This window comes from Biomphalaria glabrata, chromosome 7 (genome assembly GCF_947242115.1).
Source record: "Biomphalaria glabrata chromosome 7, xgBioGlab47.1, whole genome shotgun sequence".
Classification (NCBI taxonomy): Eukaryota; Metazoa; Mollusca; class Gastropoda; family Planorbidae; genus Biomphalaria; species Biomphalaria glabrata.
In genome coordinates this window covers 35020153-35044975 of record NC_074717.1, presented here as the reverse complement: position 1 = coordinate 35044975, position 24823 = coordinate 35020153, and the positions used below count along the sequence as shown (strand labels likewise).

Here is a 24823-nt window from a genome sequence, read left to right as displayed (position 1 = left end):
TTTACCATGTAATAAAGCCGGGAATTTTCTGTGGAGTGTTTTTTCCTCCCATCTCATGTCCTGTGTCGTCTAAACCAATATTAACATGTCTTGTATAGGTTCAGAGGAGTTGCTTTGGAGTCGTATTTGCTCAGGAAAGAAACTAGTTCATTGCTGGAAGCAGGCAGTTTTGATCGTATCTAACACAATTTGTAGATGCTCTGCAGTCCACGCCTCGACATCATTCCTGGGCAGGTATAACCTTATGATAATATATATAGTTCAGTGCTCAATGGGGAGATAATTTGGTTTATTCTGCTAGAGTCGAAAGTCTATTTTTCGGTACCAATTTTGTTAACGATACGATGCTTTCGTGAAAGGTAAACTAGATTTATATTGAATATTGTTCTAGAGTCTAGATAGACCCATATAAATTTAGAATTATATAGATCCCCTATATAGATCTAGACATAGAACTATATAGATCTAGAATCTAGATATAATCTATATGTAGGTGTGTTGTTGTTTTTTTGTTGACAAACTTTTAAAGTAACAAAAAGTTTGAAAAAGGTAATTTTAAAAATTGAACAAGTCTTAAGTTAGTCTAAACTACTAAAGTCAGTAAAGTCAAAGTGACTAAAGTGTCTAAAGTCACTTAAAAGTCTAATATTTAGATATAGATAACTAACAAGATAAGATTACAAGTCGTAACACTAACAAGTAGACTAGCTTAGCTAGCTAGACAGTCACAGAGTCACTAGAGTCTAACTGGACTTTTATAATTTTAATGACCATAATATATTGATAAATAATGATAATCATCATATAGATCTATATATAATAATATGATATATGATCATGTCATAATGATAGAGTTCTGACTAATTATATTATAATATAATTAATGATCATTTTTATTCTCTTCGACTCTTGGCTTGCAGATAATTTTATATTACATTCTAGACTTCTAGATCTAGTTTATATATTAATATACTATAATAATTAAATAATAAACAATGTAATATCTAAAGATAACAACAAAAACCTAAGGTCATACATTAAGTCTAAGAAAATGGAAACAACAGGCATAGCACCATTAAAAGATGAACATAACATAATACATAATGATAATGGAACTAAAACAAACATCCTAAACAAATACTTTGCATCAGCATTCTCAGCCCCAGGAGACAAAGACATATTACTTAATTTGAACCAAGTAGACAACATAGAAGATATAGTAGTAGAAGAAAATGGAATCCAAAAACTATTAGCCAACACCAAACCAAATAAAGCGTCTGGACCTGATGGTATTCCAGCTAGATTACTCAAAGAACTAAACAATGAGCTAGCCACAGTGTTCAAAATACTCTTTTAGGCATCACTTAACCAGGGCAGAGTACCAAAGGACTGGAAAGAAGCTAATGTCACCCCCCTATTTAAAAAAGGAGAAAAATCAGACCCAGGAAACTACAGACCAGTATCACTTACCAGCATCACATGTAAAATCCTAGAACACATTATACTATGTAGCAACATCATAAACCACTTAGACAAACATAATGTCCTCACCCCATACCAACATGGCTTTAGGAAATATAGATCATGTGAAACACAACTAATAGGACTAATTGATGATTTTTCAAAAGGTTTAGATAATAGTGAACAAATAGATGCTATCTTACTAGATTTTTCCAAGGCTTTTGACAAAGTTCACCACCATAGCTTGCTTAAAAAATTAAAATATTTCGGCATTAGTGGTCCTTTGCATCAGTGGATTAGAGATTTTCTGATAGGGAGAGAACAAACTGTAATAATAAATGGTTCTAAATCAACACTGATAACAGTAAACTCAGGTGTATCACTAACCAGCATCACATGTAAAATCCTAGAACACATAATATGTAGCAACATAATAAACCACCTAGACAAATATAATGTCCCTTACTCCATACCAACATAGCTTTAGGAAATATAGATCATGTGAAACACAACTAATAAGGACTAACTGATGATTTTTCAAAAGATTTAGATAATAGTGAACAAATAGATGCTATCTTATATTATTAGATTTTTCCAAGGCTTTTGACAAAATTCACCACCATAGTTTGCTTAAAAAATTAAAATATTTTGGCATTGATGGTCCATTTCATCAGTGGATTAAGGATTTTCTGACAGGGAGAGAACAAACTGTAATAAAAAATGGCTCTAAATCAACATCTATAACAGTAAACTCAGGTGTACCTCAAGGAACAGTCTTAGGTCCACTAATATTTTTAATTTACATAAGTGATTTACCAAATTGCATTACTTCAGGAACAAAAATCAGATTATTCGCAGACGATTGCGTAATATATAGAACAATAAAAACAACACAAGATACAGACATTTTACAAAGAGAATTAGATGAATTACAGAAATGGGAAATGCTGATGCAAAGTATTTATTTGGGATGTTAGCTTTAGTTTCATTATCATTATGTGTTATCTTCTCCTTTTAATGGCGCTATGCCTGTTGTTTCCATTTTCTTATGACCATAGGTTTTTGTTGTTATCTTTAGATATTACATTGTTTATGTATTCACTCTGCAGCTGTCTGCTTATTTTTGGGTTAGGTCTTTAATTTTTATATACTTTTTGTAAACTCTTTCTGCCTTAGTTTCTTTAAATTTTCTATATAGGTTTTCCTTCTGTTTACAAAGCCTCTTTGAATATTCACATTTGACTAGAGTAACACCTTTAGTAAAATCACTAAATTTAGAAAGCCTTCAGGGTAGAAGACTCAAAAGTAAAGTAGCAATTATACATAAAACACTGAACCATAATCTTCAAATACAAAAACAAAATTTAATAAAATACTCATTGGTTAATATGCATGAAAAAAGAAAATGTATGATCATCTTCTTGTTTTGAAATCTATGGCCTCCTTCAGTTGCAAAGCGACTATGGATCATCTCATGCAAATGAGATGAATGCCTGAGCATTAGCTGTGGTCGGAATGATGTCGCCCACACATCAGTTCCCCCCTCTCCACGCAGCTGATTTATCCAAAGGAACGGCAGTGCTAATACAGTTTGGGGTCAGTGGCGTCGCAGGTTCTGCCAGAGTGTAGCACTGGGTGCTGCAAACTGCCTTAGGGTCGCCAGCTCCTGATTTTTCCTCAGGGTTGACTCCTGAAGCCTTTCCCATGATTGCAAGGCAACAGAGGTTTGAATTCAGAGTTTTCCTTCTCTTAGGTGGGTAGCCAGCCATGGCTAACGAGCCCCTCCTGCCCGAAGCTTACTGGTTAAGGCGCCAGTTACTCGCCTTTGCCCCTTCTCCTGTTAGTGAGAACAGTTCCGCCGGACTCAATATCTGAGCCACACGTGAAGGCCAGGAGTTGGACTGGTTGTCAGAGGCTTACATCCATTACCACTTCCGGCAATAACAAACTTGCGGAACCAAGTATCATCTGTATTATATAAGATAAAAGATAAGATAGAATCTAAGTAGTAGGATAGTAGATCTAGATCTTTTCATTGTCTCATACTAGATTAGATCAAAATCTAGTATTAATAGATCTTTATTAGATCTACAATAATCTACATCATCTATAGAATCTAATAATAGAATCTATTAGTACTATTAGAAAAATCTAGAGTCTAGACTAGTCAAGTAACCAAGCCTAATAAATCTAGTAAATCTATAATAGTAAATAGATTAGTTTTGTTATTTGTTACTTCTAGATGTATACAAACTTCAAAATGAGCATATGGGCATGTGCATAATTAAGATAGCATTATGATATGGACATAGCCTATGCAATGTAACCTTAGACTTCAGATTGACATCTAGAGACTTCAGATTGACATCTAGCCTTCTGTAGCAGAGAGCTTTCCAATGATAATATCAAGTTTATATAGATTTTATAAATTCAATAATTGTGAGGTTTTTACAATTTTAGATGTAAAAAATTAGCTTCCTTTAGCCCTTAGAAAAAAATGTTTCAAAAAAAAATATATGAACTTTAAATTACTTAATTATAAAAACTCTATAAATGATATGGTGTTGAAACTTCACATAGTTTTTTTATTTATTTATGTCTATTCTGTTTTAATGTAATAGAAAAACTAAGACTCAACAAAAAAAAGTCTTTTATTATTATTTAAAAAATATTTTTTTTCCTTGAAATTATGTACAATCGAATCAATCTCATTATTTTTACAATATATAAACAATTAATTATTGTTGTATACCTTGAAAATGGATTAATTGTGAATAATTAATATACTTAACTAAATTACTGTAGTTAGTATTATTAATACTATTGGTTATTATTGCAGTGGTACTCCTGAAAATGAAATCAGCATTGGTCATAGGGGCTACAAGAGGCATAGGGAAACAGATTGCTTTAAAATTTGCTGAAAATGGATACAAAGTTTGTGTTGCTGCCAAAACTACAGAACATAGTGACAAACTACCTGGTAAGTGCTTCAAAAATGGCACTTATAAGTGCTTAGTAAGTGCTACACAAACTGCCTGGTAAGTGCTACACAAACTGCTTGGTAAGTGCTACATAAAAAGTGTATAAGTGGCAGGATAAATGATTGTTGTCAATTATTGTAAGTAACTTAAAACTTTATAATAATATAATTAATGTGTTCCATTTCCTTGTAACTAATTGAATAATTTTGTAACCAGGTATTAAGTTTTACAACCAAATTTACTGTTTAATTTAGAGAAAAATATTATTTTTCTATTGAAAAGGTACAATCTTTGATGTTGCAAAGGAAATCAAAGACAAAGGTGGTGATGCCAAACCCGTCAAATGTAATGTGCGTAAAGAAGATGACATTGCCAGCACAGTCCAAGAATGCATTGATACATATGGATCTCTTGATGTAGCTGTTTATAATGCTGGTTTGTCTTCTTGTAGTTACTGGTTATAATGTATGATTATTATGATTATCATTATGATTTTGAAGGACAAAGACAAAGCCTATCCACTTCAAAATATGTCATCAGGCTAAGGTCACTTGAGCACAGGTGTAAAAAGTTAGCAACCAATTATAAAGGATGACAATTTATAACAGTCCTGATTAACATAAATCCCTTAAAAACCTATAACTATACTTTGAAATAAAATCTAAAATTCCAGTTATCAAAAGAAAAGAATAAGTTTAATATCTAAAACAAAGCAACAGTAAAGTGCGTCTTTTTTTTTTTCATTCATCAGGAAACCAAATAACTTACAAAATACTCCTTGTCATACTGAACATTCAAAACATTCAGACCACATACTCATACTCCGGTAATACAAAAACACAAGAATGTAACTTTTTCATACCTAAATATATATATATAGCTCCTCCTTCGTGATTGAAGATGAGTACATTTCTCATTTCCTATGGGCTCGAATGTGACTGTAAAGTCCAATCTTCACTTTAAAAAGCTGGCTGCATACCTAAATAACAGCATAAATAATACATTCATTCTGTGGTATTGTTATTATGGCTAAATCTCTTTTCTGCATACAGGAGCTGTGCTATGGAACAGTGTCATTGAAACTCCACTCAAGCGCTGGGATTTGATGAATGAAGTGAATGCTCGTGGAGCTTTTTGTATGGTACAGAACATTTTGCCACACATGTTGGAGAGAAAGAAGGGACGCTTGATTCTTGTAGCACCTCCAATTTATAATAGGTGTCTCTGAAGAAAGGCATTCTATTTTTTTTTTGTAATTAAAAAAAATGATCTTTTATTGTATTTTGTGTAATCTTTAAAAACGTTATACTATGTAATTTAGATGCACTTAAAACACTCTTTTATTATCTGTTTAGTTTTGTTATTTAATACACTTTTAATTATAGATAGAACTAATATTATTTATGTTTTTGTGCTTGTAAAAAGTTGTAATATTTTCTTATCATTTTCAGATTTTTTAAAGGTAAAACCCCATATTCCATGACAAAAGTAGCAATGACTGTCTTAGTTCATGGGTTAGCTAATGAACTAACTGGCACAGGTAAATACAGTTTCTTTTTTCTATTTTCTTCAGATCAATCTTCGGCCTTCAAAAGCCTTCAAAAGTTTATTTTTTTTAAACATGTCACCTTAATATCCTAAATTGCTTTTGTCTTTTTCCATTTTTGTTTAATCTTAATAAAGCAAGTTTTCTTTATAAATTTTTTTGTTTAGAGCTTGAAAATATTGTGTCGAACCTTTTAGTTTTTTTTTAAATATCAACAAAAAATCACTTTCCTGTAATTTGAATTATTGTTTTTCTCAGGAGTTTCAATCAGTGCATTGTGGCCAGCAACAGTTATTGAAAGTCATGTCACACAAGTTCGTAACTTGGCCCCTGCTTATATGAGAAAGCCTACAATATTTGCTGATGCCTGTTTTCAGATAGCAGAAGAGACAACAGAAAAGTATGTAGCTACAATATTGTCAGGACTTTGATTATTTAATTACTAATTATTAAGTTGTCTAGGTATTAAAAATGTCATTTGGATTGCAATATGCCTGTGTGTTATAATTAATTTATAATTTCTTATTACTTAATAAATATATCAGTCCCAAGGTTCAGCCTAACAGACACACCATACACATCCAGTTGTATATAAATTATAAACAATGTGTATGATGATTTACAATTAAACTATAAATTTAATACAATGAGATTTATACAATGAAATGTCATATGACTAATGGGAATGAAAATTGAATACAAGTACATATAGCATGATGTGAAAATTAATAACTCATAGTACAGTTCAATTAAATACTTAAATAGTATTTCAAACAGAATAACCACCTTTTAGTATGATTTCCAATAATATTGACCTCAACAATATTTCATTTCAAGACAAAGATTCTGTAATCAGGTTCAGTTCACTTCATACACAAATGTTCATGGCAACACAAGTATCTTTTAGCCAAGATGAATGTTCACCAACAATGAAGATACAAAGTTAAGGGTAGCAGCAAAACTCACAAAGTGACAATGCAACCCCAAGACTGAACACTGAAATCTGGAATCCAGAACTTGAAACCCCTAAACAGATGTCAAATAGTCCTTCAAAAATATAATCAAGACAAACACTAAGGCTGTCCAGTAACGTAAAATGCATGGAAAATTCAGGAACTCAAGATACAGCTCTGTTGAGCAATATGGCGTGAATGCACCAAATGTACAAGAAAAAAAAAATGACATCATATGAAAAATTATGACGAAGCTACAAGGGGAGAAAAAAATACTGCACAAAATAAGATAGCATAAATGACGTCATTGCCTATTGAAGAAAGCGGCGCTATTAGATTGTGTACATTTTTAATACAAAACTAACTAGCTACGACAAATATTTTGATTCGATGTGATATGCTAAACTGAGCAACTTTTTTTTAACAAAACAGGTAAATATGAAAATAATTGTGTACCAACTGTTCAGCTAATGCCATTAGGACATTGACTTTTCTTTCTTCACTTCTAGACAATCAAGAAACACTATGTAGTTGTGTAAAAACTCTCACCATGTCATTGATATCTTTCTGCTACAAAACAAATTTCATTTATATATGTGAGGTACTGTTTTGGTTGACTATTATAGCCACTGTTAGTTAAAGACCTTTGTTTTCTCTCCTTAAGTAGATTGTAATTGCTCCTCTTCTGGGGCCATCTACTTTTGTGTTAATTCTTGTCAACTTGTGAAGTAGACATAATGGTGAGACTCCACCCTCATTTCATCATAGGTTCCTGTGAGAGTTGTTTAACATAATGTGTGATAATATGTTTTGATTGTTTGATGTTTGGGTTGATTTAGTGCCTCCATACAAATATTTCTGTTTACATGTAATTGATGGATTAAAGTACTGTATTCATAATCTTCAACAAAACGGTGTACCCGGTATATTAACAGACTTATTGTTTTGCTTTTTTAAAAAATGTATTCTTAGTAATGTTCTAATTATTCTATATGTGTCACTGACTGCACTTATCAATACACATTTTTCAATGGCCTTTAGAAAAAAAAATTCTTAATAATTCTTTTTCCCTTAAGAAATGTAAATTTCGAACTGTTTTTAATTCAAATTATTTGTCTTATAATATAATTTACAGAAGATTCTTACAGACATCCATACATTGAATAGTTTAAGTTAATGAATTAGATTGTACCAAACCTTTAATTTTCATGGTTAATGGAGACAACATATGTTAAGCCTAATTAACACTTCTAAAGAAATAGTTTTTATATATATGTTTGATTTCAGGACTTTGTATGAATAACTGTCCATAATCATTACACTAAAAAGTAACTTTCAATAGTTAATTTAAGAAGCTGATTTGAAAAGTTGTCTTTTATTTTAGACTCAACGGACTGGCTCTTATTGATGAAGATTACTTAAGATCAGAAGGAGTGACAGACTTCACAAAGTATCGTTGTGACCCACAGCAGGAGCCTGATCGTATGATGCCCATAAAATTCCCCACTTTGTTGGTCCAAGAGGAGATGAATGACCCGCCAGTCACGTCCAAGTTGTGAAATAAGATTTTAGAGACTTGTTGTTTTGTAATAAATTTTAGTTTTACTCTGGCCTTACTTCTTGTTTGTAACACTTATGATAGAAGTGACTGAGTAGCTTGATGGAGTGAATATATGGGGGTTCTTTTGGCTAGTGATCAACTCAATAAAAAAAATATGATGGCTAACAGGGTAAACCAAGAAAAAGGCATTTCATGTGTTTGTCTAAAATTTAAATATTATATGCTTCATTCAAGCTAGATTTGAAGTGATACATAAGCTAGTGTGAAATACTTGGTTACTTAATGCAGCTAGAGAGCCTTATGTTAGTTACTTACATAGGCATTTCTTCTTCAATTAGACTGCTTTCAGCTCTTTTTAATCTGTGCTAAGGAAAAGCACTGCGATGTAGAGTGTTGGCTATGCTGGGTTCCTATGGCAATAGGGTCAATCATGGATTGGGTAAAAATTGACTATTTTGTAAGGGTATCACAGTGTCTACAGCGGGGTGGTTGTTAGAGGTTTATGCTGTTAAAGGGGAAAAAAAATTGATATAACACCCTTTATTAATGATAAAATTAGTATTTTGTACTAGAAGCCTTCTTGGACTATAATGCAGAAATACACATACATCATTATCTTCTTCCTTGAGGAATGTCTGTAATTTAAAAGATAAGGTTTTAAGATAAAAGGAATATGAATGTCTGCATGAAATATTAAAAACATTTTGTATTATGCTCTTGAATATTTGATTGTTATGTTCATGCCAAAGACAGTTTAGTGATTTATATATCTGATAAATAAAAAAACAAAGAATCAAAAATGTGTTATAACTTCTTTTAATTAATTATTTCAAAATCCTAATATCAAACTTCATTACACAGTTTACTAGAAAAAGAGATAGTAATACTTTTAAACTATCAATGGTTTATGATTACCAAATATATGAGGCTTAAAAAAGGAATACAAAGTTCCAGTGCTTAACTGAAATTTCATTGGGCTCAAGAACAAATATATGAAACAAAAGCTCTTGATAATCATCTAAAATTTTCAAATTACTCCTTAAATTAAAAGTAAAAATAAAATGGTAAACTTCTGAATAGCTACTGTGGCTAAGTTGTACTCTATAGCTACATTATAATAATAATCGAAGATGAGCACATTTCCTATGAACTCAAAGATGGCAATAGAATCCTATTTTCACCTCAAAAAGCCAACTGTGCACAAGGCATAGGAATGCTGGATCTGTTGCAAAGTTACCTGGTTGGATTCTCAGCTTTTTTTTTTTTATGATCTGCTTTCTTCGCTGTTGGCTAATCTTCTCATTTCACATTACGTACCAATATCACATCTAAATCACCTTTTCAAAAGTAACTTGAAGCAATGAGTTTCATTATTATCATTAACAGAAATATTTAAAAAAAAAGATATTTGTTTTTGTCTTTCATAATCTTTTCTTTTGTTCTATTTGACTTTATAACTTGATCTATGTGACTATTAAATAACATGCTGTTTGTTTCTAGAATACATTGAAAAAAATTGGTAAAATAATAAGTAGGCTATATTTATTTTTAAAAATAAAAGGGTATAATTCACCAATGAACATTATTAATATTGTAATAAACCTGGTGGTGGCACATGGGGGTAGTGGTGTGTGTGTAGTCAGTCGACGCAAATCGCCCCAGGCCAGCGCTAGACGAGCGGTCAACCGTGATGAGTTATGACGGTCAGCCAAGACAAGTGTCAACATGACAGTTCGGGAACAGAACTCAGGAGCGTCACGAGGGATGTCATCATGATTACCAGAAGGGTCGAGTGATGTTCTGTCCGGTTCTAGAAGGCCAGCAGGGGTCCTATATAAAGAGCGGAGGTATGACGGCTCAGTACAAGTCCGAGACAAGACGGAGAGACCAGTGCAAGAGTTGATACGTCCATACGGTTATTAACGGAGAGTACAGTCTGTGTTGCATGTTGCCAATTGTACAGTATTGGCTGTTATTTATTGACATTAAACTATTACGTTACTTGGAGCCCTGAGTTGTCAAGTTCTTTCAGTTGGTGGTGTCGTGTGGTGCAGTTTGCTGAGAGCCTGGATAGTGAGATTCACTACAATATGTTAATGATAGTAAAATCAGATTTATAGTAAGGCTTGGCTTCAAGTCTGAAGATAAAGGAGGAGTTTAGAATGCAGTCCTAGCTGTGATCTTCATATTTTGCCACATCCTGGGCAGGCATAAAACAATGTCTGCTGGTGGTTGGGTTAGGTTCGCTTTTTGCAATCTATGTCTTTCCTCTGTTCTTTTTGGTCTCAAATGTAAATCCTGAAGCCTTTGTACAAAATCTCCACTGCCTAGTTCAGAAGTCACCTGCTACCAGGTGCTCTCTTCTATGACTGATGACTGAGCTCAATCAAATCAGACTCATTCCATCAATTTTCCTCATTGCTTGGTTCCATTTCAATGCTGACACAGAATGTTTTCTGTTTTAAAAATAAAATGCCTTAACCCACCTGTTTTCACCCATTGTTTGGCAGCAGCACAAATCCCAATTTTTTTTAGGTTTCAAGTATTTAATTTTTGAAACATTATTAATGACAATGGAGAAATGAGTTTTAATGTCTCAGATAGCACAAAATATATTAAAAGTAACCCTTGGCTATATTATAAAGACTAAATCAGCCAAACTTTGTTATCTGGTAACTAAAAGTATATACTGGTATGTTCTACTTTCTATTAAAACATTCGTTAACTTATATTTCAAAGCCTCTACTCCTTCCCAAATCTTGAGTACTAATTTTAATTATTTTTTTTTGGGTTAGAAAGTAAGATAATAAAATTGTTAATTATTTCTTGGTCTATATTTATAAATAGATGTTAATTTGAGAATCTAAAAAACAAAAAACCAATAACAATGTAATTGTTAGCTATAAGTTTTTATTTCATTGATAATAATAGCTACAAATATCTCAAAATCTCATTAAATATAAAGTGATCTGTACAGTAACCAGTACAATTACATTTCTATACAACGACGAGGATATTTCAACAAAGGTTCTGAACACACAATGTTGAAGCTTTACTTTATGGTTCATAATATTATTGACTTAAAATAATAAGTTTCTGTTAATAATGCTCTAGGAATGTTTTCTAAAAGTGAACACAACAATTAATTATCTTCTTGCCCAAAATGGGGGCAGGAGATATTAATAAGCAGGATTCCAACCCCAGAAAAGCAAGTACTTTCCAGAGTGCACACCAAACAGCCATTCAGCTATCCAGAAAGTACACACTGAAAGTTTTTTTAATGATTGTTTGGGAATGTCCAAAGTACATTCTTTAAAATAGACTACAAATTATACAAAATTAATGTCTGCTCAATTGATCTAAAAGTTTACAACCTTTTTTTTGTTTTAATATATTACAAAATCCACACATAATAATTAAATATAAAGACATAAATAATGAATATGACTTTGATTATTCTATATTACACAAATATCACAAATATAAACATAAATCTATTCAAACTACAACGCAAGCAGCAAATATTTTTAATGTTGAAATCATTTGCAGCCAATTGAATTCTTGATAGAACTTAGAACAAATATACTAGTGAACAAGTTGGGCATGCATTCCTCTTGCTAGTATGACTTTCAGGTGTTTTGGCCAACATTATTAAGACTTGGTGACCACATTTCAGGAAATTCTGATGCTTGCCTAACCCTAAGCTTAGACATTAGGAATAAGATGAAAGCTGGGATAAGAGGAAGAAGAGCCAGTCAAGAAAGGGAGTGAACACATGACTAGCTCTGTTCTACGGCTAAACAATGGATCTAGATTCTGAAAACACAATACAATACATAACGCAGTAATGTAATGCCACCAACAACATGGAGCCACAATAAAGTTTCCAGTGATCAAGTGAAACTATATACACAAGATACATGTCTAGTGCATTATGTCAAATGTTTTTTTTGTTGACATCAACACTTGGGTTATACATTTTGGCAACTGCACTCAGTACTAACAAGTGAGCCATTCATTGACAAGAAGAGAACAAGCAAAGTATGTATCAGCTAGCACTGTTTAGGCTGGCTTAGACTAACCTTAGCTCAACAACACATTTGAACAAAAGACTGTTTTGTTCCAGGGGATTAGATTCTATTTATAGAGATAGTGTTACAATAATAAATAAACAATGACGACAAAACATAATTTTTGAAAGACCAAAATAAAAATTTGATAACAAAATTCAACAAACACACCAAATAATATTCCATGTCTTAACTTTAACAAGCTAAAATTATAATGTCTATGCTTTGTCCTCTGTTTACCAAAGTAGTTAAGTAAATACCAGTACACAAACAGACAAAGATTTTTTTTTTTAATTTATCATAAGTAAATCTGAACATTTTATGACACCATGTATTGTTTCTTTAATAATCAATTTGATATTTTATGCAGTTAAGTATTTTTCAACTAAAAAAATATATTGAACAAACCAAGTGTTGATAAAACAAATTCATAAAATGATTTACTTGAAAAATCAATTTTGCAGTTTGAACATGAGGCTTCACTTTATTTTTGTTACTTATTCTTTGTGAAAGTCTAATAACCATATGACTATCATGCATTCTTGAAAAATATTAAATTAAAAATCAAGACCTATAAGCTTTCTAAAGAAGTTTTAAACAAATTAACTAAACTTAATATCACCAAGATTGAAAATGTTAAATTAGCACAGGCATTTTTTTTTATTAATCACACCTTGCAAGATAACACTGATATCAACTCTAATGCTCACTTGCAAGATAACACTGAACTCTAATGTTCACACTTAAGGATCAGACTGTGTACTTCAGCTCCTGACCATCAACTGTCAAAAGGAAAATGGAGGTTTTATCCACCCAGACCAGTCTGACCAGCTTCAAAATGTTGCTGACAGATGAAGCTGCAATGGGTGGGGTTGCATAGGTGCGTAGGTGTTTAGTCTGCTGGGAACCAATGCCAAACAATGTACTTGATGGAGTCTGGAGAACAAAGGACATTGTTAGCTGCATATGTTCAAATACATTCAAAACAAAACAATAAATACAAAAGCTGTTTCATTTTAAAGCCTAACAATTCTAAGGCCAGCAGTGTGGCATTATGTTTTATATGACATAACAAATCAAATATTTTATTTTCTATTGTCTAATACTTGCTAAGGCAGTTATATTCTCAGATTCTATGTAAAAATCTTGTCAGTTACCAGGCTTTGAATCCAAGACCATTGGCTCTGTAGCTAAAAGCTAATTAGTCCTACCCATTCTAATGTCCTGGTCTGAACAGAACTTAAACTTCAGATGATTCACTTCTAATAAGTAGACCACCATGCCCATAAGTAACATTTTTTTAAAATAAAAAACTTTTATTAATGTTTTGACATTGTGGTTACTGTGTATTTAAAATAAGCTATAAATAAATTTCAGAAAAGTGAATGCAAAAAGAGTTAACTCAAACATATTCAAATGTAGTTCATAAATCATCTGATAATAATAGGTTGTATTGATTCCTTCTGAAGTAAGAAATAAACTTAACCAGTATATATTAGACATATATAAAACATCTACTGACCTGCCAAAACTTGAGCTTGTTATCCACATGGGAGAAAGTTGCCAGGTACTTGCCATCTGAGTTGACAGCAACAGCAGTTATGGCCCCTTGGTGAGCAGTGATCAGCTAAAAGACAGGAGATGTAAAATATCAGTTTTAATTAGATAGTGGCAAATAATAATTATTAACAAAACATGTTGGTTCTTACTGAATAAAAACAAGTTTAAAAGTGTTTTTCTCCCATTCAAAAGTAAGCTGAAGCAAAAAGATTAGAATAACTAAAAAGTAATGTTCATTATATGGTAGTGGATGGAGGGAGACAAAACACTAAAAAAATAACACCAAACTGATTAAAATCATAAAGCAATATTCTTATTGCATTACTAGGTTTAGCATCAATCTAGCCATTAATGTAATTCTAGCCTTAATACTAACCATAAACTAAACTCAACTGCAGTATAATTATCATAAAATAAAGTGACTTTAATTCTAAGCTACTAATTTCACTTTTTCAGTACAGTGAGTCCTAACTTAACGACAGGTCTGTTTAACACAGACTCAAACTTATGACAGACTTTCACGATATATTATCAAATTTCAATGATATGATGGATGACAGAGCAATATCTTTAAACTTCATCCACTGAGCGGAACAGTGGCAGCACTAAGTGTGGGTGTATGATAAGCTGGGCTGAGACAGTTCATCTTGGCAATGTGATTGCTCTTTTCACACATTTTTAGTTTGTTGTTGTTTAAATTGTACTACCAAGCACATGCCACCAACAGGGGAGATAAAAGGAAGAGTAAATGTATGTGGTTAGGATTTAAACTATAAAGATGAAAGATGTTAAAGATGAAAGATGTTAGAATATGTACGACTAAAGTGTATATAGTGTTGTATCAAAAGAAAAAAGTTACTACATACTCTACTATTAAAGAATGATAAATAGCTAAACCAAAGCTAAGGTCACTCTTAACAATAAAACATGCTTAATGACAGACAAATCCTGTTGCTAAGCAGGGACTCATTGTACTTTGAAATTAAACCAATCACTATAATATACAATATGAAAGCAATAGTTTCTAAAGTAATCTCTTTTTAAGACTATGAAGTTGTAAGCAGAGGTAGAGTTTTTTGCCCAATTGTCTACAAGAATAGCATGTAGCCAGTTCAATGAAGTGCCTTTATATAAATGATGTATGTCCTAAAAAAAAGTATGCAGGATGGAGTAATTTAAATACTTTAATTCAAGGCAAAATCCTAATACATATAACAAAGTATAAAACATAAACTTTTTCTTTAGCAGCTATTGTGTTATAATGCAAAGGGAAAGAATCCTAAAGAGTAAAAAAAAAGTTTAAAGGGACAACAAAAAATGCAAATTGTAAAATTCATTATTACTTGACAGCGAGAGTGCTGTTTCATTTCATACAGTGCAAGGCAGCCATTTCTAGCTCCAACCCAAACCCGTTTAGTTGACTGGCAGTAGGCAACCATGCTAAATCTGGGAATACAAGAGAACATCTTTTGGAATGGAATGAACAAAACAAAACTCATAATGGATTTCAATAAATAGTAATTTTTTTTTTAAATTTAGGCTTAGAGCAAATTAATAAAATATAAAAAAAAAAAAACAGAGGCAAGATTATTTTACCTGCAAATAGCTGGAAAGAGCTCTGGTAAGCCTTTGGCTTTCAGAGTGTTGAGGTCTAAACAAAACATTGTCACATCCATTGCCTGTGGAGAAAAACAAATGTGAATATTTCTGGATATTAACCTCATGATAACTGTTCAACCAAATAGATAATGATAAAGCAGCAATGCTAACTTATCCAGCTTTATTATATTCGTTATAAAATTAAATATGAAAAAACGTTATTGTAGTCAGAATTGTGTTAGTTTAAATTGCATATAGAAAAAAGTGGAAAAACTAAAAGGCCTAAGCTAAAATGAATTTAATAATAAAAAATAATCACACTATATTTGAACTTTATAAACAGACCTTGGAAAAAAAAAAAAAAACATTTGAATTTTGAATAAAGATTAATAGATAGTTTTATTTTAACTATAAATTAGAGTGTGCTGTTAAAATTATATGCACACATATCACCAAACTCTTGCTTTGAATGAATTTGTATAGACTTCATAAACAAAAACACATAAGCCACATTTTAATATAGAAATATCTCTATATATTCCTTATTAACAAAAAGCTATCAAACTGAAAAGTAGAAGATTAGAGAGATATTTCAAAAAAAGAATTCAGTGATAAATACTGTTTATTTTAATTTATAACATTTTTAATGTAAGTAATAAATTATAACACAAATAAAGCCATGAAGCAGAAAATAAATCTTTCATACGATCTATAAATATATATATATATATAATAAAATAATTGTAATATTTTGAAAATAAAATCTACTTGCCTCAACAATAAGATCTGCCACATCATTTGGTATCTTCTCTACTAGCAGCTCAATTATGTGTAGAATCTCAGCCGATGCTCTGGCCAGAGTGTGGTTCTGTGCATGGGCATTCTGATGCTGGGCATTCTGAGCAAGGGCATTGTAACGGGCCACCTCTTTGGCCATGGTGATGACAAATGCCGGTGGCCTGGCAGTTGCTATGAGCGACAAGGCGTGTCTAGCTGAGCGGCAGGTGTCAGCCATGGGAGACAGTGGAAGGCCATATGTGGTGCTAGAATTGTAATTATAAAGAAACTTGGATTACACAACTGAACAAGCAATTATTCTAAGAAAGGAAATTAACAAACAAGATAAGAATTTACTTTTAGGCCAAAAATTCTCTGACCTTCTATACAATAAGTATTTAGTTTGAAGCAGATAATGTCATTGTAATGAAATGTTGGAATGAACAAATATTGAAATAAACAGTCATCTAAGCTCAGCTATCTACTTTCATGGAACTCTATCCAATTTTCAATCTAAATCTAGACATTCAAACAAAAGCAAAATTCAACAGAAAATAAAGTAGGTTGTTTCCTAAGAGATGACAAACCATGATACAGCATGTAAAGCTTCTGCATGAACCTACAATAATATTTCAATTGTACTCTATACCAGCAAAATAGTTGTAAAAAAAAATATATAACCATTCTGAACTGGAAGATCTGTATTTTCCAATGACTCTTTTTCCTTCTCCTTTCACCAACATACACAGACATTTTTCTTCCTTAGATAGAATCCATCACTTAAAGTTTCTTTCCAGTTTCCCAAGTCAGTCAAACAGCCCCCCCCCCCCTTTTTTTTTCCCAAGCAGCCCTCTACTATTCCCCTACAAAGTAGTCTGCTAATATCTCCAGTGCTTTGTTTATTCTTTGACAATAAATTCCTCTTCACAATAATAATGATAGGATACACCATGAAAGTATTTAAATACATTTCAAATGATATACCTTGTCAGAAGAGAAAAGATATTAAATAGATTATAATACAGAAAGGTGGGTCAGAGAAAGTTTTCTTGCATATCCTTCATGTATCACACAGCCATCATTGCTATAGAAAAATACTTAAGAATCATTCCTTTCCTAAAGCCAGAATTTTGGGTAGCTAATGACCTTATATATCTGTACCTACAATAAAATTTATTAGAAAAATAATAATTAAACCCCAGTATAACAGATCAAGAGCTTACAGAAAGTGGCAAGAGCTTTGAAAGATAGAAATAACCTTAAAATAGCAGGGCTAAATGCTGTGTATAGAGGCCAATGTGGTACAAAGCAGAAACACAAATAGGCAAGCAATATAAATGATGGATGATACTACTATTAAAGTAGTAGGTCTAACCTTATTGTAGATAGAGAAAATGACAAATTCTACAGTAAAATATCAATACAACCATGCCTATTTTTTTTAAGTGTATGCATCATCACAGCATAAAAAAAAATTATCAGACCATATACTATCAATTTATTAAATTATTTGTTAACATTTAATTAAAACAACTTTGAAAATTGGTCATCATATTGAGTTGTGTAAAATAAAATATTGCTAAATCATTATGTGCACACAAGACTGACCAATCAACCCAACAATAAACACATAGATAGGAAGTTTAATCTACACCAACATTCCCTTGCTTACTATTGATAGATTAGGCAACCAGCAGCTACAAAGAGCAAGGGGAGCAAACTCCTAACTGGGAGGCTTACTTTTGTTAACTTCTATTTAGTCTTTTTAACACACAAAAAATATAACAGATTCGTGGACTTCTCAGACATTTCTCAAGCTAACTAAATGTCTGGAATTGACTTTTATACAACTCAGGGTAATTTATCCATTCATTAACAATTATTTTTTTCAGGAATAGGAAAATCTTATAACATTTTCAATATTTAAAAAGCTACTGCTTAATATTTATAAAAATCTATAAACTTCCTAAGATTTAAAAGTAGGTCCAGTGGATCACAGGACAAGATTGTATTGATGCTTTACTACATTAATGTACATCTTTATGTATTTCTTTTTGATAAAATAGAAAACAATGTAGGGTAGAATAGAAAGAAGGTCATCCTTCTTGATTTTAATTAATAATTTTAAAATTAAGGGTTAAAAAGTGATATGAAATTATTAAATAAATGTATTCACTATGATTAATTCAAAAATAATTTTAAAATATAAAACAATATAATATGTGTATATTTATTTTAGGTGTTTAAAAAGTTAAAAAAAAAAAAAAAAAAATAGTAAGAGAAAAAAAAACTGAACAAAAACTAGGAATATATAATATTTGTAAACAAAATGTTATTATAATGATGAAATAAAAGAAAATAAAACAGCTAATAAATGAGAGGGGGACAAAAGCAATGCATATATCTCTCTCTATATATATATACACGTGCATGTTAAGATATTTTTAAAACTTTATAAACAAACAACTGTAAAATTATGTAATTGTACTAATCAATCATCCAAGTGGCTACTACAACCAAAAATGTTTTTGGAATGCAAAGAGCTTTGTTAAATCTGTCAGTCCTCAGCCAATACTTTTGAATCACCATCAACCAACAGGAAATTTGAAACAAAACAAAAAAATCAAAACACTCTTACTGTACACCCAGGATTCTGGTTGGTAGAATTGGAATTATGGGTAGACTTAACAGTAGCCTAAGTAGTGAAATAACATTTAGTTTAGTTGTTTCTAACAAACGCAAATAAATTCAAAAAGATTTAAATAAAAAGGGACCCTCCTCTTTTTCTACACTGTGTTGTAATTCCCTTCAAATTGAAATGTTTCAAAAAAGACAACATGCATTGAGTATAAAAATGTGAAGGCGTTTTAGAAAGGCATAATGGTGAATGTCAAAGCAATGCAATAAAGATATACTCTGACAGCAGATGACCTTCATAATGGGAACTACAATACAGTATCTGATGTTAAAAGGGTAAAAACCCTGCGTATGCTAAACTAAATTGAGGTTTTTGCACCAGGGTGGACAGTTTTTACCCAACATGACAGTCAGGCTTTAGTCTGATACTTACAGGCACTTCCTACTTAAACAGAAAACAAGAAGAATAGCATTAACACCCAGAGACAGACAAGAACTAAGCATTAATGGATAGGTCAATTCAATGCTAATAGCCAATGACTTCTGTAAAATTAAATTCAAATAGAAAAAGAAACAAAAATAAAATGAAAACAGTAAAAATAAATCCAACTTTAAACCAGCATACGCCGACCTTACAAATCTGCCATTTACTCTTAGCCTGCAAAAAATATTTATGATCTATTAATTCCATTTTCACTAACTTTTTGATGATTTGTTACTCTGACCTATTAAGAAAATTCATTTGAGAACTGGAGTTGTTAATTATGTCGAGACTGATTAGAACATATTTGATCAACCAATTTTCCGATATAGAGCTTGCAAATACTTTCCAGAAACAAAACAGAAGTTTTTTGATATTTCAAATTGTTGTGTAGACCTAAATACATTTTCTAAGTGTGCAATAAAGAAATGCAAATACAAATGCATGACATGCATAATGTTGGCTACAAACAAATGCCCACAGTAGGGTACAATGTTATTCTGCCATACAAGTCTTCACTGTTAGTTTAGCTACACCCTCAGGGTTTGCGCAGGAAAATAAATTAGTTCGCATACAAGTTGTATAATAACAGTGAAGCTAAAAAAAACATTCACAACTTTATAAAACGTTAGGAGTTATAATATTTTGTTATTTTCGTTAAATCATACCGTTCCATGAGTCGATGAGATATTTCACGCCTGAAAACATTGAAGTCATTAACAGATAGCAAACAAGCATGCAAAATGCGACAGCACACAAAAGAGTTTGTATGAGAAATCAAACAAAAATATACAGGTTCTATCTGGTGTTGAGAACAAAAAATGGTAAAGGGATATAACTTATGATACAGGCTGGCTAGCACATTAAACATTGACAAAAATTATATAGTAGTTCTAATAAGAGTGCATCATTGATAATAAATACTAAAGAGAAATAAAGAACAAGTTCTAGGATGTACAATGAGCCATAGGGAAGTGATATTTTAAATATATTAGAGAGATAAATTTAATCAATAAAATCTTTAATCACAGAGTGAGCTTTGACCAATACTATTCCTTTAAAATTTAGGAAATATTGAGATTCTAATGTCTATATTCGTGAAAGATGTAAACTCTCCATTAAATATACTATTAAAAGAGAAGGGAATTTAAGGAAAAAAATGATTTGAATAAATGTGTTAAATATCTTTTATAAAAAAATCTTAATAACAAAACTACCAAGAAGACAGACAGATTGTTGAGTCCCTTTCTGTTATACACATCTACAAGAGTAAATCAAGAGATATGAGCTCACCTGGGGATCAGCCTATTTGAATCAATGCTCAACTCCAGAAGGCCAAGCAGAACAGCAGAGACATCTATGTATGGTTCCCAGACAGTAAACCCCCTGCCAATCAAATCAATGGCAGCCCTTCGTATGGGTGTGTTGGGTGGGAGTTTGGGAGTTGGGGGGTGCAACAAAATAAATGTTAGAGCTTTACCTGAAACAAAATGTTTCTCAAAGATTAAAAGTATTTCTAGAAATATCTTATCAGCAAACAAAATACTAAAATGATGTTTTAAAAGAGCTTATCTAAAAGGAATAACTCCACATTTACAGACATAGCTAAATACTGTAAGATTTATTCACCTTTTTATATCAAACAAAATGAACTAATTAACTAACTGGATCATTTCTTTTGATTGAATCATTTCTTACCAAGAGACAATGAATAATTGTGCAAAGTTTCAACTTGATCCGAGAATGGGAAGTGGGAGAAATAAAGTGTTCGAAATGTGTACTAGACAGGTTGTTTTAAGCCTCTGTAAAATAATGTTGTGAAGAGACCAAACCTGAGCTGATTCTGTCTTATTGTAAGTCAGAACTCACTATAAAAATCATCATTCAAGGTACAGTGGATGGAGAAGAAAGACTGGTTGGAAAACATCAAAGAATGGAACATCTTCTCTCTATGCTGTGACTAAGGATAGCTGCTTACGAGGAAGAGCGGAGGATTTGGTTGCCCAAACATTTGCAGCACTCTATGACGCAAGTCAAGGGACTATGATGTAATTTGTTATGAAGAATAAAGGAGGCCTTTGTGAGTGAGCTCCAGCTGTCTCGTTCTGAAGCCACAAGTAACCATGTGCTCTCTTCTATGTCAGCTAAGGCAAGTTGGCACCTTAGCTGGTCTTAGAAATGTTTCCGTGGGGCGCCTCTATTACGTAGACCACCTTTTAGCTCACCAAAAAAGACTGCCTTTGGCATAAGTTCGCCTCCCATACAGGACACGTGTCCCGCCCAGCGTAACTGTCGGACCATAAGAAGTCCTTCTATACTGTCCATACCGAAGTTCACAAGGACTCTCTTATTAACCAGGTGGTAAAAAACAGTCAAGAAAAAAGTGAAACAGTTTAGGTGATTTACTTGTATTCCTAGCAAGAGAGTAGTTGGTCAAGCTGAAACCCTCAACTGGCCCTTGTTTTTTTGATTTCTTGATGTCCTCTGGTTTGGCTCGGCTTGGCTCTATTTCATGACCAAACTCAGCACCTATCACCCCCAGCATGACAATGGCTGTGGCCTGCTTCCTGCGGCTTTCAAATGATACAGACAACTTGTGGGATGGAATGTCACCTAAAGAAGAAATAAATAATGGTGATTTGTTGAATTTTAAATTTATTTTTTTTCTATAAAAAGTTGTTTTAAAAATAATTAGATACTTTAATACATGCATACTAGGGTCATGGATGTAGATTAAAAAATTCAACATTTTAAAAAATAATAAAACTAAATAAATTTATTTGCTCCCTTCCCTCCCCGCCAAATAAATGTTTTAGTCATTTATTATTTCCTTTATTCAACAACTTTTTAATAATTTAAATAAAATGTTATGATACTTTAAAAAAATTCTTTACTTCTTTCATTTCCTATAGTATCTTGTTGCTAAAAAAAATGTCTAATGCAGATTGCAAATGTTGTATTAAAGTTAAAGAAAAAAACTAAGTTATCTTTATAAGCCTTATAATTATATATGTACATACATATATTGTATGAAAACTTCAGCTAGCAAAATCTTTTTTTTTATACTGTTTTTATATATCCAGATTATCTATTTTCTCTGCATCCTCTTCATCTATGCCCATAAAGATCTCAAATGTATAAAGTGCTAGCAGCCAGTGTGGTGACTTGAGAGTATAGGAAAACGGTAAAACTTTACATCGAAGGACCCTTTTGAAGAATGTTACGCAAGTGGCAGCACCGCGCTGTCTATCGCTAAGGTAATCAGGTCACAAGGTCACTACCGGCTAGACAGTGTCAGTAGTATCATGTAATTGTTCGTGATAGATCTAGTCATGCTCTAATGATATGAAAACTCTGGATCTATATTATGTAATAATAAAATATTATAAAGGCTATAAAAAATAAATATTGAGAAAGAATGAAGCTTTATTTTTTTGATTTGTTTTTTTTTTTTGTTTATGAGGCTAAACAAATGTATGGTTTCCTATTATGTACGGGTCATAGTCATAGGCCTATATATATAATATATATATATATATATTTTTTTTTTTCATTTGTAATGTTTTATAGATCTAAATTATTAGTTTTTTAGAAGGGTATTATGGTGGATCAAATTATTAATTTAATGGGGTTCGTATTTGTGTATCATACTCTTTATTTTATTTTCAAATTAAATTAAACTTAAAGTTTCCTTATAAGTGCAGATATTTGTAATTATCTGAAATCCGCGTGTTTTCAATAACAGGAGCTAGATGTTTATGAAGCGTAGTAATATATGTAGCCTAATATATGTGCTCACCCCTCCTCCTTTCACATTCTGGACTTAAAACCAGACAACGGAGGAGTTATACCAGCTTTTAAGTAAAATGTAACTTTTAAAAAAAAATAATATTTCAAGCCAGTAGAGGAGACATAGGCAAGATGCAATACCAAGGCTGATTTCTATATTCATGGAAATAAAATAATTCGCGGTTGCGCTAAAACCAAATTGGTTAAAAATGTAGAGATGAAAGGTAGACCTAAACTAGAAGATGTAAAGATATAAAAATATTTCTGATTCAAGTTTCTAATGTGCTGGCTCTCAAGCATAAAATCTAGGAAAGTTGGTGTCACAAGGGAAATAGCACACTGCAAATGTACCACATTATTTTTTAAAAAATATTCCAGTTTCATTGAACAAGGGATTTATATCTGCCAGATCTTTACAAATATTTGTAAAAGTATTTTAAGTTGTGAAATCCACCGTAAAACATACCCGAACTTTTGGCATGAAACTATATAAAGAAAACTAAAGAATTGAAAAGATTGAAAACTTACACTGGATTTTGTATACGAATCAGTCAGAAATAAAAAAAAAAAAAAAAAAGGAAAGCGACGATGCGATGTTCAGTGTTGGATAGCTTGATAATAAACTGTATTAACTAAAATGTGGACATGTGACTTAAGACAAATCAAACCAATCACGCAAATCTGTGGTGGGTTATCCAGATTTGTGTGACTGGACAATGTGAAGGTTACATGAAAAGACAGCAAGGGGTGGGGTGATAGGAAGGAATGGGTGGATGTTGACAGTCTAGCATTGGCGAGGGAGTTACACAACATGGCCATCTGTCTTATATGACCTGCGTGCTCATGTTTTATTGATGTATTGTATGTATTGAGAATGTAAACCTACATGAAAAAATTAAGATTAAATATTATTATTAATAAAACAAAAAAAAAACATTTATTACTTAAAAAGATTCATGCATCTTCAACTGTATAGCTTTTAAAAAGAAATCTTTTAGATATATATATATATATATAGATAGGTTAGAGAGGTAGAGGATAGATAGATAGATAGAGAGAGAGAGAGAGAGAGAAGTTAGAGAGAGGATACATAGATAGATATATATATAGAGAGAGAGGTATAGATAGGGAGAGAGGATATATATATATATAGAGAGAGAGAGAGTTAGATAGATAAGTTAGACAGAGAGAGGATAGATAGAGAGAGATAAGTTAAACATACAGAGAGAGAGAGGGGGATAGACAGAGGGAGATAGAGAGAGAAGTTAGACAGAGAGAGGATAGATAAATAGATAGATAGATAGATAGATAGATAGATAGATAGATAGATAGATAGATAGACAGACAGACAGACAGACAGACAGACAGACAGATAGATAGATAGATAGATAGATAGATAGATAGATAG

The 24823-nt window shown here is 31.9% G+C and overlaps 2 protein-coding genes across 19 annotated transcripts in view; one reads left to right on the top strand and one right to left on the bottom strand.

The window, feature by feature from the left end:
• Positions 1–269: 269 nt before the first annotated feature.
• LOC106050903 (hydroxysteroid dehydrogenase-like protein 2) lies at positions 270–8551 on the top strand. Of its 2 annotated transcripts, none has more exons than XM_056035854.1 (7): positions 270–359; positions 4301–4441; positions 4725–4877; positions 5495–5660; positions 5894–5982; positions 6247–6388; positions 8326–8551. In XM_056035854.1, the coding sequence occupies exons 2-7, from the start codon at positions 4315–4317 to the stop codon at positions 8498–8500; spliced, it is 852 nt and encodes a 283-aa protein (XP_055891829.1). In that variant the 5' UTR covers positions 270–359; positions 4301–4314; the 3' UTR covers positions 8501–8551. The 2 variants fall into 2 exon arrangements, with proteins under 2 accessions (XP_055891829.1, XP_055891828.1); XM_056035853.1 differs by lacking the exon at positions 270–359 and adding an exon at positions 385–549.
• A 2844-nt stretch (positions 8552–11395) lies between these two features.
• LOC106066519 (WD repeat-containing protein 7-like) overlaps positions 11396–24823 on the bottom strand; it is a 47628-nt gene continuing 34200 nt past the window's right edge. For 13 of the 17 annotated variants that reach the window (XM_056034780.1, XM_056034779.1, XM_056034781.1 and 10 more), the window contains 8 exons: positions 22033–22239; positions 20920–21106; positions 19147–19203; positions 16504–16774; positions 15729–15811; positions 15476–15578; positions 14095–14199; positions 11396–13508 (listed from right to left, as the gene is read on the bottom strand). In XM_056034780.1, the coding sequence (XP_055890755.1) occupies positions 13323–13508; positions 14095–14199; positions 15476–15578; positions 15729–15811; positions 16504–16774; positions 19147–19203; positions 20920–21106; positions 22033–22239 (1199 nt within the window). In that variant the 3' untranslated portion in view covers positions 11396–13322. Of the gene's footprint in view, positions 13509–14094; positions 14200–15475; positions 15579–15728; positions 15812–16503; positions 16775–19146; positions 19204–19776; positions 19804–20294; positions 20325–20919; positions 21107–22032; positions 22240–24823 lie in introns of all 17 variants that reach the window. The other 4 variants (XM_056034788.1, XM_056034793.1, XM_056034783.1 and 1 more) reach the window with 3 other exon arrangements.

Excerpts from the sequence above, each read along its gene's own strand:
- LOC106050903 (XM_056035854.1), top strand. The coding sequence starts at position 4,315 with ATGAAATCAGCATTGGTCATAGGGGCTACAAGAGGCATAGGGAAACAG. Across the intron at positions 5,983-6,246 it reads TAATGAACTAACTGGCACAG|GAGTTTCAATCAGTGCATTG; the intron begins GTAAATACAGTT and ends TGTTTTTCTCAG. Across the intron at positions 6,389-8,325 it reads GCAGAAGAGACAACAGAAAA|ACTCAACGGACTGGCTCTTA; the intron begins GTATGTAGCTAC and ends CTTTTATTTTAG.